Source organism: Salminus brasiliensis, chromosome 2, assembly GCF_030463535.1.
Source record: "Salminus brasiliensis chromosome 2, fSalBra1.hap2, whole genome shotgun sequence".
Lineage (NCBI taxonomy): Eukaryota > Metazoa > Chordata > Actinopteri > Characiformes > Bryconidae > Salminus > Salminus brasiliensis.
The window spans coordinates 11,960,970-11,981,786 of record NC_132879.1 but is presented as its reverse complement, the minus strand read 5'-3'; the positions used below and the strand labels follow the sequence as shown (position 1 = coordinate 11,981,786).

Genomic DNA, 20,817 nt, shown 5'->3' with positions numbered 1-20,817 from the left:
TGACTACCTGTAGCCCTATTTATAGGCCCACTGACTGATTACAAGATTGTAGACACCTGTGATGCTAATTAGTGGACACACCTTGATTTAACATGTCCCTTTGGTCACATTATTTTCAGGGGTACCATCATGTCCAGGCCTGTTTAATGAACACCACTCTACTAGTAGAGGTTATAAAATGTATATAAGTGTAATATCCCATATGAGTGCAGTTTATGATACATTAACAGTAATATTGTATTAATATTTACCTCTGGAATCACAATCCAGATGATCTACAGAAATTAAGTTCTCTTAAGAAGATATTTGCATAGACAGAAGACACGTTGCACTGAGCGCTCCATGCTTCAGTGCTCTGGGAGTGTTTATAGTCCTGTGAGTTTAACACTTCATGACTGAGAGCTGCTACAGCAACTTCTTCACCCACAGCAGCCATGACTTTCATCCCCATCTTCATCTGGACTCTGATCTTCTGCACTAGAGGTGAGACGCTGATTTAGACCTAAAGATACTTTAAACCTTGAAACTACACTTTGCATCTATATGCGCCTCAATTGTGAGCAGTTTTACATTTATTTCTATGTTTTTATATTTCTCCAGAGTCAATGGGTCAGGTGACTGTGACTCAGAGTCCTGCTGTGAAATCTGCTCTTCCAGGAGACACCGTCACCATCAGCTGTAGAACCAGTCCTGCAGTATATTATCACAGCTCATACGGCCACTACTTATACTGGTATCAGCAGAAACCTGGAGAAGCTCCTAAACTCCTGATCAAACTCGCGAATCAGCTTCAGTCTGGATTTCCAGCTCGATTCAGAGGCAGTGGATCTGGATCTGACTTCACTCTGACCATCAGTGGAGTCCAGACTGAAGATGCTGGAGATTATTACTGTCAGAGTTATCATAGTGGTAATGTGTTCACACAGTGATACAGAGTCGTACAAAAACCTCCCTCACTCAGTCAGGCTGCACAGAGACTGCACTGCTGCAGTGGGATCTACTGCAGGTGCTGAGTTGGAGGATGTGAAACAGCACAATCACACTCTGTGGAGGAGAGAAATCACACCACACTGACTCACTACTGATTATGAAGTACTGTGTTCCCAGAATATTTGTGTCCACAGTGTAGAGCGATCATCAGCAGTAGAGCCAAACAGACAGTGCTCTACTACAGCTAATACAGCCACCACTTACATTAATATCAGCAGAACCCAACCCCTCAGTTCATCCACTCACATGACTGATCTCCAAATACTGAACTAAAATATGCAGTTGTGAACAAAGCAGCTTAGAACAAACACCAAACACTTCTTATCCACCTGAGATAGACAAAGTAATTTATGCCTTTGTTGCTTCCTGATTGGCCTGCTGCAATACCCTGTATCTTGTGGTCAGTAATATGTGTATTGCCCATAAATGAATAATTCAAACTGTTCCATCCCAATCATTAAGTGGTACCAAGAAACACCACATTACTCCAGCTTTAGCATTCCTACTGTAACCGAGCTTCACTAGGTTTCACCTACCACACTTAATATTCACTGAAATGAGAAACGCACATGGACAATGAAGTGTGGTTTCCCTCTTTTTTATTTTCTGCCTCAATTTACTCTACAGCGCCCCTAAAGGGACACCCCAAAGGTCTTTCACACTACTTTGACTTTGAATTCAATACAGAATCCAATATACACCATCTTTGATTGTGTCTTGACTGTGGCAGAAATAATTTTCTAGGGACGTTTTGAAACAGTGTGGTGTAATAATAGTTTTCATCAAAACCTTATTTGAATGTTTCTTACACAACATTGCATACCCAGTTAGCCAAAAACATCTGAAATAAATTTCACAATAATAAAAATACAATTTAATAAAATAGAATACAGTAAAAAAAAAAAAAAAATTATAAAGCTGAATCACAGTCAAACTATTAAATAATATTTAATGGATGTGTCCTAAAATGTTCATAATTGAAGAATTTCTTTAAACATAAAATAGAATACTTTCTGAATGTACACTGATCACAAACAAGTTCAAATGATGAATTTTCATAATTATTTTTAATGTGCCTACCAAATGTGAAAAGTCCAAATTCATGAGAGTGAGAATAACTATGAGAATAAATATGAATAAATAAATTAATAAAAACATTCAGAAAACTTGACAGCTGGAACAATCTAAGAACCAAATGTCATAACTTTCAGCATGTTCACATAATTTTCTACTAAGTCAGCTTTAGTAAAGAACATTCTCATTTGATTGACTAAATTGAGTAAATAAACACTTACTGGCCTAATAAATATGCAGTTCTCATTGCCAGCGTTTGCACAGAACAGTTTTTATTACAAAAACAACTGAAATGGAAATGTGTCCATCTGACACGCTACACACACACACACACACACATTCAGATGCATGACTGAAACTTAGATTTGTGTGTGCAGGATGCAGCCATGCTCCCAGAATAGAGTGACTGTCTGTGTGTCCAGATGTTCGGGGTTCCTCTTGAGACCAGAGCCAGTTTTAGAGCAGCATTACATTAGTTTCACCATCATGAGGAACACTGATGTTATCTGAGTCAGCTAAGGGGCACTCAGGTCGGCTTTATGGGTATCACAGAGTCTAAGAAATGTCATGCTGATTCCATGCTGTTTCAGCGCAGCTTGAATATGGAAGTAGGATAACTGCTTATACTAGGTTTGTTGACTTATAAGAACCATATTAGAACCGAAAGAGATGTGTGAGTGTCTGTAGTACCATTATTTCTTTAGGAAATAGCAAAATTAGTATAATCTTGTATCCTCATATCCAAAATGTGTTTTTCAAATAACTAAGAGATTTATAAAGAATAAAGTACCACAAAAAACATATTTTTTTAATTTATTGATTTTATAATGCAAAGTCCGACATAAGAGCACAAAAAGACTTTTATTATGTATTCTAAAAGAAAATGAGTTATAGCACAAAATAAAAGAGGCTCTAATACATCAACAGACAGCAAAACTACAGAAAGTGATCTTAATAAGGCAGAGGTGTGTGAGAGCTCACAGGCCAGAGCAGTGGTCTGCGCTCACTGTTTTGCTGACTGGAGTCTGGGAGTCCTTGGTAGCCTCACAGGTCACTGTGTTCTTCAGCCACTGCTGCTGGTCGAGGGTCAGGGTGCTGCTCCAGCTGTAGAGGCCGTCGTCCTTTAGAAGAGCGGGGCTGGGACTGACCCCCAAGCTCCAGCTGCTACTGCCCACCTTCCAGCTCAACTTCCAATCTGAGGGGAAGCCCCCGCTCCCCACACACAGCAGTGTGGCCTTCCCTTGCTCCAGCTCTACACTGGACGGTGGGAGAACTGTAAGGCTGGGCGGGGTGTCACCTATTGGGGGGGGATAAACAACACTGTTTCATTTGAAGAAATATTACACTAATTACTAGAGGATCACTGGTCTTCACACTACCTAAACATTCTTCAGGAGCAGTTGAAATTAGGGGTGCTACTTTCACAAAACATTTACATTTACACAATAATTATGATATTAGGTATCGCAAACATTTAATGCACAGGTAAAATTAACCAATCATACAGATTTTTTTTATAATGACATAAGCAGTTGGTCTGGTGTGCTTTATTTGATAGATATTCAGCATACACTCAGAAATGAATATTGTTTTTGCATTGCTGAGAAGATTTGATTGCATTCAGCAACAAGAACGTTAGTAAGGTCAGGATGTTGGATGATCATCACCTCACTTCACCCCAACTGCCCAACTCAACCCAATAGTACCGGATGGAGCTCCATCACTCCAGAAAACACAGTTCCACTGCTCCACAGCTCAATGCTGGGTGGTTATATTGTGATATATAAAAAAATAGTTCAAACATAACATGCTAAAAAAAATTACACTGCACTGCACTACACTTTTAAAGATGTTTTTTAGCATGTTATAATGTCTGAAATATGTTTTGATATATCACAATACTGCCCCACAAATACCTTTGTCATGTTTTTGCTATTTTGACGTCAGCTGAATCTGACAATATTCCTAATGTCATGTTGAATGGACCAATAGAAATGCTCCAAACTGCTTTTTACATTGACTTCTATTGAAAGTGAAGAAGCCAGTGACAGCAAGGGCATACACATGATTTCATAAATGTAAAACAAATGCCACAAAATATGGGAAAAAACTTTGACAAAAATAGAAATATGAGGCTTTATATGTGACAGTAATGATATATCTATATATGTAAAATAAAACTGCACTACTTTCTAGTAGCACTACATCTATTAAAACATCTCATTAATTATTTTCCACAGTTTAATTTCTCTCTGTTTAGATAAATCTTAACATTATTACTCAGCTTTTGAATGAGGAACACACTGACACATCAATGTGTTTCTGTAATAACCTGAACACTGAATAAAAACTAAACCAAATTTAAAAAAACACTTCAAATGTACTTGTTTTAATGAACTTATCACATTAAAATTAGTAATAAAGAAATTTTTAGTTACTTACGACCGACTGCCAGTTTGGTTCCTCCACCGAAAGTCCACCACAGTGATACAAACTCATTCAGTGGCTGTACAAAAACCTGCTGCTCCAAACACACTGCTCTCTAAACACACAACTATCTAAACACTCTTCCACACACTGCACTCTTAAGGAAAGGGGAAATCAAGTGTCTTTATACAAGATGATGAACAAAGTAGCATACATTAAGACAGTTTAAAGATGCTCAGGAAAGAGTAGCTCAGGAGAAGTAAAGATGGAACAAAGTACAAGGTTGGTTTGAATCTTGGCAGTAAGGTCCATATGCTGACTGCACACCATTAACTAGAATTCAACCAGTTAAATCTACTAGATCTCTGGATTTTAGCATCACTTTACCTTTAACTACAGGAGAAGGAAAACTCCTTAACTTCCAATGGAAAGCAGTGTAAAAAGTCATTTTGGATTATGTCCATTGGTCCATTCATCATGACATTTTTACACAAAATGAAAAACAACTGCCAAATTGACATTTATTATGACTTTTATTGTAGAGTTTCTGATCAGCAATGACTTAATCAGCGATATTCCCCATCTTTATCGGGATGCTGATCTTCAGCACTTAAGGTGAGACACTGATTCAGATTGAACTTTTAGAAGAAACTATCCTACATTAAATATTTAAGTTTAAAAGTACACAAAAAGTTCATAAAAGTTCTAAAGGTCTGACAGTTACACACATGGACAAGATTGTTGTTACCCCTCGGTTAATGAAAGAAAACCCCACAATGGTCACAGAAATAACTTGAATTTGACAAAAGTAATAATAAATAAAAATGCTATGAAAATGAACCAATGAAAGTCAGACATTGCTTCCCAACCATGCTTCAACAGAATTATTTAACAAAAATAATGAACTCATGAAACAGGCCTGGACAGAAATGATCCTTAACTTAATATTTGGTTGAACAACCTTTTGAGGCAATCACTGCAATTAAACGCTTTCTGTAACTGTCAATGAGACTTCTGCACCTCTCAGCAAGTATTTTGGCCCACTCCTCATGAACAAACTGCTCTAGTTATCTCAGGTTTGAAGGGTGGCTTTTCCAGACTGCATGTTTTAGATCCCTCCAAAGATGCTCAATAGGATTTGGGTATTATCCTGTTGCAAAACACATGACCTGCGACTGATACCAAGCTTTCTGACACTGAGCAGCACATTTATCTCTAGAATCCCTTGATAGTCTTTAGATATTTATTATACCCTGCACAGATTCAAGACACCCTGTGCCAGATGCAGCAAAGCAGCCCCAGAACATAACAGAGTCTCATGTTTCACAGTAGGAACAGTGTTCTTTTCTTGATATGCTTGATTTTTCCATCTGTGAACATAGAGCTGATGTGAAGTTCCATTTTTCTCATCTGTCCATAGGACATTCTGCCAGAAGCTTTGGGACTTGTCAACGTGTAGTTTGGCAAATTCCAGTCTGGCTTTTTTATGATTAGTTTTCAACAATGGTGTCCTCTTTGGTCGTCTCCCATGAAGTCCACATTGGCTTAAACAAAGACAGATGGTGCGATCTGATACTGATGTTCCTTGAGCTTGAAGTTCACCTTTAATCTCTTTAGAAGTTTTTCCGGGCACTTTTGTTACCATTCGTATTAGCCGTCTCTTCGATTTGTCATCAATTTTCCTCCTGCAGCCACGTCTAGGCAGGTTGGCTACAGTCCCATGGATCTTAAATTTCTTAAAGTAATATGTGCAACTGTAGTCACAGGAACATCAAGCTGCTTGGAGATGGTCTTATAACCTTTACCTTTAACATGCTTGTCTTTCATTTTCTTTCTAACCTCCTGAGACAACTCTTTCCTTTGCTTCCTCTGGTCCATGTTGAGTGTGGTACACACCATGTCACCAAACAGCACAGTGAATACCTGTAGCCCTATATAGAGGCCCACTGACTGATTAGAAGATTGTAGACACCTGTAATGCAAATTAGTGGGCACACCTTGATTTAACATGTCCCTTTGGTCACATTAGTTTCAGGGGTACCATCATTTTTGTCCAGGCCCATTTAAGGAGTTTACTTTTTCAAATAATTCTGTCGGTTCAAAATCAGTGTCTTATTTTAATTTGTTTATTTGTTCATATTTATTTATTATTACTTTTGTCAGATTCATTTAGATTTATTTCTGTGACCATTGTGGGTTTTTTTTCATTATCCGAGGGTTACAGTTTTGTCCATGTGTGTATACTATTTCTCCGGTGTCTGTATACTATAAGTCTGGTGACTGTGACTCAGACACATCTCCATTACTTTAACATTCAGTAAACTATAAAAGACGAAACCCCCACAGTAGATGATCTACGGAAGTAAAAGTTCTGGTGAAGTTCAGATAAGAAAATATTTGCATAGAGAGAAGACATGTTGCACTGAGCGCTCCATGCTTCAGTGCTCTGGGAGTGTTTATAGTCCTGTGAGTTTAACACTTCATGACTGAGAACTGCTACAGCAACTTCTTCACCCACAGCAGCCATGACTTTCATCCCCATCTTCATCTGGACTCTGATCTTCTGCACTAGAGGTGAGACACATATTTAGACCTGAAAAAACTTTGAAAATGCATACAATCTATATGATTAAATGTGAGCAGTGTTACATTTTATTTCTATGTTTTTCTGTTTCTCCAGAGTCTATAGGTCAGGTGACTTTGACTCAGACTCCTGAAGTAAAATCTGCTCTTCCAGGAGACACCATCACCATCAGCTGTAGAACCAGTCCTGCAGTATATCATCACAGCTCATCCGGCCACTTTTTACACTGGTATCAGCAGAAACCTGGAGAAGCTCCTAAACCCCTGATTAAAGTCGTGAATCAGCTTCAGTCTGGATTTCCAGTTCGATTCAGAGGCAGTGGATCTGGATCTGACTTCACTCTGACCATCAGTGGAGTCCAGACTGAAGATGCTGGAGATTATTACTGTCAAAGTTATCATTATATCAGCAACACCGAACTGTTCACACAGTGATACAGAGTCGTACAAAAACCTCCCTCACCAGTCAGGCTGCACAGAGACTGCACTGCTGCAGTGGGATCTACTGCAGGTGCTGAGTTGGAGGATGTGAAATCAGCACAATCACACTCTGTGGAGGAGAGAAAACACACCACACTGACTCACTACTGATTATAATCCATATTATTCAGAATGGCATTCTTAACTCAGAGTATCATGTGGGTCTACAGTGTACACTTTACCAACTTTCTATCCTCCATAATCACAGAAAGCTGCAGTCAGTGAGATGATAAGTAGTGAAACATACACAGAGAAAGACGCCCAGTCTTTTAGATAAACAGACATATGCTAGTGGTCTGTTCCCTCAGCTTACTAACGTTACTAGCCGAGCCATTTCAGCTCATATGGTTCAGCTGGTAAACAGTCAGTCTGTGAAGATGTAGTAAACTGATAGCAAGTGTGAAAAGTGGAGCTGAAAGCTTAATTTCCTTCCGTTTATTCCAGTAGAGATTAATAAGGAACTCTCCATGCCGTCACTCTACGGTACATTGCTATGGTACGTAATGGTAGCCACACTGCACTGGGAGAGAGACGTTACAGAGAGGCTCTCCTTTCTTAGCTAGTGTGCTAGTGTTCATAGCATCACCAAAATTAACAATTTATACATGAAATTTTGATAGATTTTGTTTTCTGGAATTTAGTTGATGACATCACCATTTTGGAGATGCTAGCTAACATTAGCTAGCTTTATTTAGTGAAGCTTGTCACTCATTTTCTTTTGCTATCTATAACTAAATTAATTTACTATCTATACATTAAAAATATTTTAAAATGTTAAAAATTATTATTATAAAGGTTTTCTTTATTGTACACTATATCATTATTTTATAGAGCTTAATACACAATATTAAAATGAATGCAGTGATGCCTTTAAAGGCAGTCTAATAATCTGTGCTAAAATGTGATAGTAATTACAGAGCTCTGATTTTTACTGTAACCATGGTTACAATTCTGTTATTCTCACTGTAATACAAATGACAGTAAATTGGCAGGCACAGACAGAAGTACCTTTCGAAGGCTGTAGAGAGGTCAAGAAGTGTCCTTTGTAATCTGTATCTGGTTTGTCAGTGATTGTAATGCTGCATGGAGCTTCTCTTTTGCTCATTTTAATCAAAATTGTTTTGATTAATGATAATAAAAAAATCATTATACTGACAACTTATGCAAATGTAACATAACTGGTGGGCCTCCTGTACTCAACTGTATTTAAATAGACCAAGTAAACTTCATGTTTCCAGCTTAAACATTAAACATTACCTGCCAATAAACTGGCAATATAACCCTGTGGTAATGCAAGAGTGACCACTGCAGTAATCAGCCAGCCCAGAGTCACACTCAGAACACAGAACATGGTATCTTGCTCCTACAGCCTCCATCACTGAGGCCAGACAGTCAACCATTGTATTATATAAAAGAATAAATACACTCAGACATGAAGGTAGCCTGGGAGGATTAATTACACACTTGTGGAGAGTGTGAGGGGAGGACATGCCTAAAACACACATGGACAAAACTGTTGGTACCCCTCGGTAAATGACAGAAAAACCCACAATGGTCACAGAAATAACTTGAATCTGACAAAAGTAATAATAAATAAAAATGCTATGAAAATGAACCAATGAAAGCCAGACATTACTTTCCAACCATGCTTCAACAGAATTATTAAAAAAATAAACTCATTATACAGGCTTGGCCAGAAATGGATGGTGTCCTTAACGTAATATTTTGTTGTACAACCTGCAATCAAATGATTCCTGTAAGTGTCAAAAAGACTTCTGCACCTCTCAGCAGGAATTTTGGCCCACTCTTCATGAGCAAACTGCTCCAGTTGTCTCAGGTTTAAAGGGTGACTTTTCCAGTTTCAGCTCCTTCCAAAGATGCTCAATAGGATTTAGGTCAGGCCATAGAAGTCCAATGATTTCCTCTTAGCCATTCTTGGGTATTTTTAGGTGTGTGTTTTTTGGGTCATTATCCTGTTGCAAGACCCATGACATGCAACTGAGACCAAGCTTTCTGACACTGGACAGCACATTTCTCTCTAGAGTCCCTTGATAGTCTTGAGATTTCATTGTACCCTGCACAGATTCAAGACACCCTGTGCCAGATGCAGCCAAGCAGCCCCAGAACATAACAGAGCCTCCTCCATGTTTCACAGCAGGGACAGCGTTCTTTTCTTAATATGCTTCATTTTCCGTCTGTGAACATAGAGCTGATGTGCCATGGCAAAAAGTTACTTTTTTGTCTCATCTGTCCATAGGACATTCTTCATGAAGCTTTGGAGCTTGTCAACATGTAGTTTGGCAAATTCCAGTCTGGCCTTTTTATGATTAGTTTTCAACAATGGTGTCCTCCTTGATCGTCTCCCATGAAGTCAACTTTGGCTCAAACAATGACGGATGGTGCGATCTGACACTGATGTTCCTTGAGCTTGAAGTTCACCTTTAATCTATTTCAAAGTTTTTCTGGGCTCTTTTGTTACCATTCGTATTATCCGTCTCTTTAATTTATTATCAATATTTCTCCTGTGGCCACATGCAGGAAGTTTGGCTACAGTCTAATGGATCTTAAATTTCTGAGTAATATGTGCAACTGTAGTCACAGGAACGTCAAGCTGCTTAAAGATGGTCTTATAACCTTTACCTTTAACATGCTTGTCTATAATTGTCTTTCTAATCACCTGAGACAACTCTTTCCTTTGCTTCCTCTGATCCATGTTGAGTGTGGTACACATCATGTCACCAAACAGCACAGTGACTACCTGTAGCCCTATTTATAGGCCCACTGACTGATTACAAGATTGTAGGTGGCACTGATCAAACATAAGGCAAAGCCTAAAGGTCCTGATATTTAATTCAAACAGCTCAGTTCACTCATGTAGTTTCACACAATTGAATAAATTCACCTTAACTTAAACAATTATAACATGTTTGTTTTACACACCTTTTATTCAAAACACGTTTTATGAGTGTATCACACAAAAGATTTTTAATAAAACAGCTACTGCATTTTAATAGCATTATACAGAATTACGACAAATACCACACTCACACTGCTTTTCACTGAAATAAAATGGTGTTGCTGAAGATAAAAAAAAAACACAGAAGTCATGAATATCCTGAATGGAGAGAATAACAAAGCTTGTTGAATTTACAATGTTGCAATGACCACACACAATAATTAAGTAAACTTGACAAATTTGTGAAGTAAAAGTAAAGTTTTTGACAAAAACAAAAATTTGTAAAGTAATATCAATAAAAAAACCTGAGTATAGGCAACTGAGTTTATTTAAATAACTCACACGTACAACCTTCACACAAAAATATAAATACTTTATATACTGTATACTTAAAAAAACATACTTAAATGTTTAATTTTGAAATAGTCTTTCCCACTTTGAGATCAATGATAGATTTGCCATGATGGACAAATTATATTTCTAAACTCAGGCTGGGAAGCTCATCTGGTTCAAATAACAAGCATTGATTCTATTAATTGTACTTAAAGATGAAAAAAAGTTAATTAGTAGATAGAAAAAGTGAAATAATAAAGCTCTGTTGAGAAGATATTTGCATAGACAAAGACACGTTGCACTGAGCGCTCCATGCTTCAGTGCTCTGGGAGTGTTTATAGTCCTGTGAGTTTAACACTTCATGACTGAGAGCTGCTACAGCAACTTCTTCACCCACAGCAGCCATGACTTTCATCCCCATCTTCATCTGGACTCTGATCTTCTGCACTAGAGGTGAGACACTGATTTGGATTGAACTTTAAGAGCAAACTTTTCTACATTAAACGTCAAAGTTAAAATATTCTTCATACAAAATTTAATAAAATGCATAAGAGTCTAAAATCTGAAAATGGTTCTACCTTTTCCATTTCTGTTTTTCCAGAGTCTATAGGTCAGGTGACTGTGACTCAGACTCCTGCAGTGAAATCTGCTCTTCCAGGAGACACCGTCACCATCAGCTGTAGAACCAGTCCTGCAGTATATTATTACAGATCATACGGCCACTTTTTACACTGGTATCAGCAGAAACCTGGAGAAGCTCCTAAACTCCTGATTAAAGTCGTGAATCAGCTTCAGTCTGGATTTCCAGCTCGATTCAGAGGCAGTGGATCTGGATCTGACTTCACTCTGACCATCAGTGGAGTCCAGACTGAAGATGCTGGAGATTATTACTGTCAGAGTTATCATAGTGGTGGTGTGTTCACACAGTGATACAGAGTCGTACAAAAACCTCCCTCACTCAGTCAGGCTGCACAGAGACTGCACTGCTGCAGTGGGATCTACTGCAGGTGCTGAGTTGGAGGATGTGAAACAGCACAATCACACTCTGTGGAGGAGAGAAAACACACCACACTGACTCACTACTGATTATAATCCATATTATTCAGAATGGCATTCTTAACTCAGAGTATCATGTGGGTCTACAGTGTACACTGTACCAACTTCTGCAGTTTTCACAGCAGTACCACTGAATAATGATCAAATTCTTACTGTAGAACCTGAATACAGCATCTTACTGTAGATCTGTAAAGCATCATGGTCAAAATTCAGTAGAGGGTGAATTCTACAGTAAATATATTTTATCCTGTAAATCACAATACAGTACTTTTAAGCAGGACTCATTTCCAGTAGCAATAATCCATCTTCACCAATCTTACATTCTCCATTCTCAGATTCTAGTCTTTATCGTCTCACAGACAGAAGGACGTCTTTCTATCCTCCATAATCACAGAAAGCTGCAGTCAGTGAGATGATAAGTAGTGAAACATACACAGAGAAAGACGCCCAGTCTTTTAGATAAACAGACATATGCTAGTGGTCTGTTCCATCAGCTTACTAACGTTACTAGCCGAGCCGTTTCAGCTCATATGGTTCAGCTGGTAAACAGTCAGTCTGTGAAGATGTAGTAAACTGATAGCAAGTGTGAAAAGTGGAGCTGAAAGCTTAATTTCCTTCCGTTTATTCGAGTAGAGATTAATAAGGAACTCTCCATGCCGTCACTCTACGGTACATTGCTATGGTACGTAATGGTAGCCACACTGCACTGGGAGAGAGACGTTACAGAGAGGCTCTCCTTTCTTAGCTAGTGTGCTAGTGTTCATAGAATTACCAAAATTAACAATTTGAACATGAAATTTTGATGGATTTTGTTTTCTGGAATTTAGTTGATGATGTTGCCATTTTGGTGATGCTAGCTAACATTAGCTAACTTTATTTAGTAAAGCTTGTCACTCATTTCCTTTTGCTATCTATAACTAAATTAATTTACTATCTATACATTAAAAACATTTTAAAATGTTAAAAATGATTATCATAAATGTTTTCTTTATTGTACAGTATATCATTACTTTATAGAGCTTAATACACAATATTAAAATGAATGTAGTGATGCCTTTAAAGGCAGTCTAATAATCTGTGCTAAAATCTGATAGTAATTACAGAGCTATGATTATTACTGTAACCATGGTTACAGTTCTGTTATTCTCACTGTAATACAAATGACCGTAAAGTTGGCAGACACAGACAGAAGTACCTTTCGAAGGCTGTAGAGCGGTCAAGAAGTGTCCTTTGTAATTTGTATCTGGTTTGTCAGTGATTGTAACGCTGCATGGAGCTTCTCTTTTGCTGCTACAGTCAGACTGCTTGGTTGTCTTTATGATGTTATTTTAATTACTTTGATTATGATATTATTTTAAGTAATTAATCGTTATAACCATTAAAGCAAATCAACCACCTGGGATGCTACAGCCACCACATAGCAACTGCTAAACAGTGCCATAGCAAACCCATAGCAACACCATAGCAACCATTGAGCAAAATCAGTTACACCCTTCTGACCTTGTAGCTACATGGATGTGGATTATCCACTGGGGTTTGTGAAACCATTTTCCTTCAGGACGTTTTTACAGTATTAAAGTGTAAATGATGATGTTAATGAAGAGAGTGTGTGTTTACACATGCAGTTGTTAGTCTACAGGGACTGGATCAGTCAGTGTAAATGATGCTGATAGTGAAAATGATTTCTGGTGTTTGGAACAGAAAGTGTCAAACAGAAATGAGAGCACTGTTTCAGATTCTGAAAGAAAAGCTTTTATTTGAATGAAAATTTGACATTTCCTCATTAAAAGACATTTAAAAGACAATTAAGAGAAAGAAGCTGATCTTCTGATGCAGAGTGAGGCGGAGGTGTGTGAGAGAGCTCACAGGCCAGAGCAGTGGTCTGCGCTCACTGTTTTGCTGACTGGAGTCTGGGAGTCCTTGGTGGCCTCACAGGTCACTTTGTTCTTCAGCCACTGCTGCTGGTCGAGGGTCAGGGTGCTGCTCCAGCTGTAGAGGCCATCGTCCTTTAGAAGAGCATGGCTGTGACTGACCCCCGAGCTCCAGCTGCTACTGCCCACCTTCCAGCTCAGCTTCCAGTTTGAGGGGAAGCCCCCGCTCCCCACACACAGCAGTGTGGCCTTCCCTTGCTCCAGCTCTACACTAGACGGGGGCAGGACTGTCAGGGTGGGCACTGTGTCACCTAGGAGACACACAGAGACAATGATCCAGTAATGTTCATAATTACCTACTAATCAATGTTTCCTACACTGGAAAAGCAGCAGCTGGAGAACAGAAACTGTGATTCTGGTTATATGGTACAGAATTCGGTACTCAAATCAGCCACTAGTGCATCATGGGTATTAGTCTCTGCTGGTGTGCACTGCTTGAACGCTGCCTATTTCAGTGTGTTGTACGATTACTGGATATGAAGTACTGGAGTGCACTATATAGTGAACAGTGTACAGTTTCAGATATTTCCATACAGACAGCAAAAGCTCTCATTCAGTCAGTACAGAGAAACAGCTGTAGGAGCAATGAGAGGACTGACTTTCAGCTGTGTGTGTGTGTGTGTGTGTGTGTGTGTGTGTGTGTGTATGTGTGTGTGTGTTTGTGTATGTGTGTGTCAGTGTTTAGTGGTGCATCACAAATGTTTCTAGTCAAATGAAACCCTCCTGGATACTTTGCCAACACACTATGTACACATATGTACATACAAGTTTTTTTTTAATAAATTACATTTAAATAAATGAATGTAAGCTATTTTTAGTCATATAGAAATAGGAATTTGGAATGTCACTTTTAGCATTCATGTCTAGTTAATGTAAAAAAAATATTTATTAATGCTAGAAATAAAATTAAAATTGAACATTCTTAAATTCTTGAGTGTCGAAATTCTTTATATTTTAAAATATTTAATTTCTACAAAATTTAAAGAAACCTTTTTTTTACCGAATTGTACTTATTACATTTTCAGATGTAAAACTTCAGTCTTGACCTGTTGAAATTCTAACAATATAAAATTAGTCTTATATGTTAAGTAAAATATTGTGCACCAGCAAATCATTTCATCAGGTGTAATTATTAGATTTTCAGGATATCAGTATCACATTTTTAGCATTGGTATCATTTTTTCATCCTCATTAATAAAATATAATTCTGAAGTTTAATTAATAGAACCAGTAGCATGTTTATTATTTCAGATTTGTGAAACTGGATTAAAAACTAAAACAACTTCCTGCAGTTATTTAAGAAACATAGTCATAAAATCACATATTTGTGTGTAGACTAGTTTGTATGAATAATGCTTCACATTAAAATTTCTAGAGAACTTCACATCAATATAGAGCTGAATTAGCACCTATCAATGAAGTTACTGTCCTTCATTCATCACTCTAGGTCATAAACTTTACAGATATTTCACTTTACAACATTAGTCTTAACAGAAATTAAATCAGTCATTAAGACATGAAGTTTTATTTTACAAATGTAGCATTTTGTTACTTACGTCCAACTGCCAGTTTGGTTCCTCCTCCGAAAGTGTACCACAGTGGTATAATCTCATTCAGTGGCTGTACAAAAACCTGCTGCAGCAAACACACTGCTCTCTGAACACACTACAGCATTTTACACTGCAATTAGGGAGAAAGTGAGGGTCTGTGAGTCAAATAGTAAATATATAATTGTCCTGACTATTTTCTAGATCTGTCTAAATACATTTACCTTTTAAATTCAATATTCTCTAAACTCTGGACATCTCAGCAGTTTCCCACTTAAAAATCTTCTGTTTTTCTCAATAATGATTAATTGCAAAGATCTATTACTAGAATGTATAGAAGTAATTAAGTCTGACTAACTGACAGATTCTACTGGATTACAGGAAGTTACAAAGTTGCAGTTTTACCTTTTACAGTGGTCTAAAAATAGTTCCCCATCAATATATCTGTCCTTTTTTTCCATTTTCATCTCTGCCAGTATCCAATCTGCATCTTCAGCTGCAGTGTTAAACTCATTCAAATCCAGGAGACAACAAAGTCAACAAAATATGGCACAGCCCAAAACATTAAAAACATAATTTGTTAAGCAGACCAGCCTTTTGATTTTCAAGAGGGGTGAACACTTTTGAAAGGTGCTGTATATTAATAACTCATAAGAACAACCTCCACACACTAAGTATGAAAACAATGAGAGAAGGTCATATCAACCCATTAAAATTGATTTCTCTTAAGAAGATATTTGCATAGACAGAAGACACGTTGCACTGAGCGCTCCATGCTTCAGTGCTCTGAGAGTGTTTATAGTCCTGTGAGTTTAACACTTCATGACTGAGAGCTGCTACAGCAACTTCTTCACCCACAGCAGCCATGACTTTCATCCCCAACTTCATCTGGACTCTGATCTTCTGCACTAGAGGTGAGACACTGATTCAGATTGAACTTTCACAGCTAGCATGTAATGAACATATTCAGTTAAAATGTTATTAAACAAAGTTCACATAAAGTTCATAAGAGTCAAAAATGTGAAAATACTTCTACTTTATTTCTGTTTCTCCAGAGTCTATAGGTCAGGTGACTGTGACTCAGACTCCTGAAGTAAAATCTGCTCTTCCAGGAGACACCGTCACCATCAGCTGTAGAACCAGTCCTGCAGTATATTATCACAGCTCATCTGGCCACTACTTACACTGGTATCAGCAGAAACCTGGAGAAGCTCCTAAACTCCTGATATTACTTGCGAATCAGCTTCAGTCTGGATTTCCAGCTCGATTCAGAGGCAGTGGATCTGGATCTGACTTCACTCTGACCATCAGTGGAGTCCAGACTGAAGATGCTGGAGATTATTACTGTCAGAGTTATCATTATATCAGCAGCACAGACCTGTTCACACAGTGATACAGAGTCATACAAAAACCTCCCTCACTCAGTCAGGCTGCACAGAGACTGCACTGCTGCAGTGGGATCTACTGCAGGTGCTGAGTTGGAGGATGTGAAACAGCACAATCACACTCTGTGGAGGAGAGAAATCACACCACACTAACCATATACTATGTTTTTACGTCTCCCTACTGGTTATCAAGTGTATCTGTCTGTGCACCTTTATTTTATCATCAGTCTTACAGTTTTATCATACAGTCCTACTCTGTCAGTCCTACTCTGATCTTCCTCCAGTTGATTCTTCAGTATAATCTCCAATCTGACATCACTACAGAGGCACTAGTTTCATTAAAATTCATTGGAACATAGAGCTTGTTCACACGAGTCTACACCACATTTCCCACAATGATTGTTTTACGTCTAATATCATATTTATTATCACTAAATGCATATGTCCAGATATTTGTGAACACCTCTTTTGAGATCATTTAAATAGCAGACATTGCTGACACAGATGTACAAATGCCTGCCCACAGATTGTTTAGTCCCTGAGAGAAGTATCGTCAATTGAATTGGACTCACAGGAGCAGATATACATGAACCTACTGGCACAATGACTAATGCCAAATATGGGCTAAAGGGGTATAAAGCTTCCCATAATTTAACTGTGGAGCAGTTGGACTGTCTTCTGGAGTGATGGCGCTAGTATCTGTAGGCTAAGCATGATATTATATAAGTTCAGGTGATGTTGGTCAAGTGTTTAACAGTAGAAAAGGAGAGGAAGAACTCAGAGGTCAGATTTATCTGGTTCTTACAGTTCCTGCTCCAGAGTTCTTCAGTCTTTGTGTAAGGGGTGGCTCTAGGGCAAGGCCTCCCCCTGCCACCAGGGGGAGGCCCCGAGTCACCCCAGCCAGTAATTGAGCCCAATTCCCCACACCTGGGCAGTAGGCTATATAGGCACACCGATCCAGTTGCCCCATTGCTGGATCTTTTGATTCTGGTGGTGTGTGTGTCTGTGTGCCAGTCTGTGTAGTTCTCGAGTTGAAGGCTGAGTGTGTGTCACTCCCCTTCGTGTGTCTCTCCTGAGTCTGTCTCCCTGTGTCTGTGCAGTGTGTGTGCGTGTGCGTGTAGCACACATACACTCGTGTACCAGAGGAAGGCAGGAGTGTCTGTCTTCCCTGGTGTGTGTATGTGTGTGTGTTTGCACACATACACTAGTTTTACAGAGGAAGGCAGGAGTGTCTGCCTTTCCTGTAACTTCTCAGATTTCTTGTTTCTTTTGGGAGATCCTTTTTGCCCCTTAGTTGTATTTCCCTCTAGAGTTAAAGAGGTAGCCAGCTCTCCCCTGGCGTCCTTTCTTATCCCGCCTTTGTTTCGCGTGAAACGCGACGTCTCCTCATTAATTAAATCCATCCCTTTACAATTCTTTTGTTGGGCGCTTCGATAACTGCCGCTTTGGTGAAGCGGCAGAGCCCGGTCTCGTGACGCAGCGGCCAGGGTTCGAGTCCCGGGGGGGGGTCATTTCTCATTTCCATTTTGCCTGTTCTAAGATTATAGACTCTGCACTTGGGCCCGTTGGTCACGTGATCGTGGTAGCTAACTCAGTACCCTCCAACACAGCGGCCTGGGTTCAAACCCTGCTGCAAGTGAGCACCTCATTACACTTTGTCCTGGTTACTGGATGACAAGTGCCCTCCACAATGTGTTCATGCTCAAACACAACAGACTCATAATTACCAGTTTATGTGTGCACCCATGTGTGCTTGATCACACACATCATCAAACCATTCAGAACTTGAACAGTAGAACTAGTCCAATAATCCACAACCCAACACTGGAAACAGATTATCTGAAGAAGAGCTCCAGCTTCAGTCAGTGAACTCAGAAATGACTTGATAGTTTCACAGTAAACTCAGCTGTACGTTCAGATGCTGCTCCTCATTTATAAATAGACTTCATCCTCAATGTCTTTGGAAAAATAGAAAGAGCACAAGAGCAGCAGCTCTGTTTTCGTAGCTCTGGACCTTCAGGACCCCAGACACAGTGGAACCCAGGTGAGTATCACCACTTCTGTGTCTTTCTCAAAAGCAGTGATCTCCAAACTCAGCTCAGAGAGGATCAGGAAGATCCAGCTGTGCTGAGGGAGGAACTGCAGCTCCTTTTCAGAAATCTTAAAGCAGAAGCCCAGACTCTCTCTTTGACCACAAGTGTCCAGTGTGTGCTGTCCAGCACTGAACACCTTTGCAGAAAGCTGAAATAGAAACACTACAATCCAAACTCCAAATTCTTGATTCAGAAATTAGGTTCTATCTGATCTACAACCTTTCCCTCACTCCATGTATATTTACTGTTTTAATATTCAGTGAACTATGAAGGTGAAACCTGCAGCAGATGATCTACAGAAGTGAAACTTCTGGTGAAGTTCTGTTAAGAAGATATTTGCATAGACAGAAGACACGTTGCACTGAGCGCTCCATGCTTCAGTGCTCTGGGAGTGTTTATAGTCCTGTGAGTTTAACACTTCATGACTGAGAGCTGCTACAGCAACTTCTTCACCCACAGCAGCCATGACTTTCATCCCCATCTTCATCTGGACTCTGATCTTCTGCACTAGAGGTGAGACACTGACTACTTTCACAGCTAGCATGTAATGAACATCTTCAGTTAAAATGTTATTAAACAAAGTTCACATAAAGTTCATAAAAGTCAAAAATGTGAAAATACTTCTACTTTATTTCTGTTTCTCCAGAGTCTATAAGTCAGGTGACTGTGACTCAGACTCCTGAAGTAAAATCTGCTCTTCCAGGAGACACCATCACTATCAGCTGTAGAACCAGTCCTGAGGTGTATCAAAGCTTGGGTTATCAACCTCTTTCCTGGTATCTACAGAAACCTGAAGAAGCTCCTAAACTCCTGATAAAAAAAGCAAGCGAGTTAGAGTCTGGAACACCAGCTCGATTCAGAGGCAGTGGATCTAGATCTGACTTCACTCTGACCATCAATGGAGTCAAGCCTGAAGATGCTGGAGATTATTACTGTCAGAGTTATCATAGTGGTGTTGTGTTCACACAGTGATACAGAGTCGTGCAAAAACCTCCCTCACTCAGTCAGGCTACACAGAGACTGCACTGCTGCAGTGGGATCTACTGCAGGTGCTGAGTTGGAGGATGTGAAACAGCACAATCACACTCTGTGGAGGAGAGAAAACACACCACACTGACTCACTACTGATTATAATCCATATTATTCAGAATGGCATTCTTAATTCAGAGTATCATGTGGGTCTACAGTGTACACTGTACCAACTTCTGCAGTTTTCACAGCAGTACCACTGAATAATGATCAAATTCTTACTGTAGAACCTGAACACAGCATCTTACTGTAGATCTGTAAAGCATCATGATCACAATTCAGTAGAGGGTGAATTCTACAGTAAATATATTTTATCCTGTAAATCACAATACAGTACTTTTAAGCAGGACTCATTTCCAGTAGCAATAATCCATCTTCACCAATCTTACATTCTCCATTCTCAGATTCTAGTCTTTATCGTCTCACAGACAGAAGGACGTCTTTCTATCCTCCATAATCACAGAAAGCTGCAGTCAGTGAGATGATAAGTAGTGAAACATACACAGAGAAAGACGCCCAGTCTTTTAGATAAGCAGACATATGCTAGTGGTCTGTTTCCTCAGCTTACTAACGTTACTAGCCGAGCCGTTTCAGCTCATATGGTTCAGCTGGTAAACAGTCAGTCTGTGAAGATGTAGTAAACTGATAGCAAGTGTGAAAAGTGGAGCTGAAAGCTTAATTTCCTTCCGTTTATTCCAGTAGAGATTAATAAGGAACTCTCCATGCCGTCACTCTACGGTACATTGCTATGGTACGTAATGGTAGCCACACTGCACTGGGAGAGAGACGTTACAGAGAGGCTCTCCTTTCTTAGCTAGTGTGCTAGTGTTCATAGAATTACCAAAATTAACAATTTGTACATGAAATTTTGATAGATTTTGTTTTCTGGAATTTAGTTGATGATGTTGCCATTTTGGTGATGCTAGCTAACAT

The 20,817-nt window shown here is 39.1% G+C and overlaps 2 gene segments (V, D, J or C); one reads left to right on the top strand and one right to left on the bottom strand.

Annotated features, from left to right (window-relative positions):
• Positions 1-391: 391 nt before the first annotated feature.
• On the top strand, positions 392-929 carry LOC140549811 (probable non-functional immunoglobulin kappa variable 6D-41). The segment is given in 2 exon segments: positions 392-483; positions 601-929. Coding segments are annotated over 2 exon segments (421 nt in total).
• A 12,699-nt stretch (positions 930-13,628) lies between these two features.
• LOC140549623 (Ig kappa-b4 chain C region-like) lies at positions 13,629-20,282 on the bottom strand. The segment is given in 4 exon segments: positions 13,629-14,081; positions 15,387-15,495; positions 18,818-19,003; positions 20,274-20,282. Coding segments are annotated over 4 exon segments (624 nt in total).
• Positions 20,283-20,817: the final 535 nt, after the last annotated feature.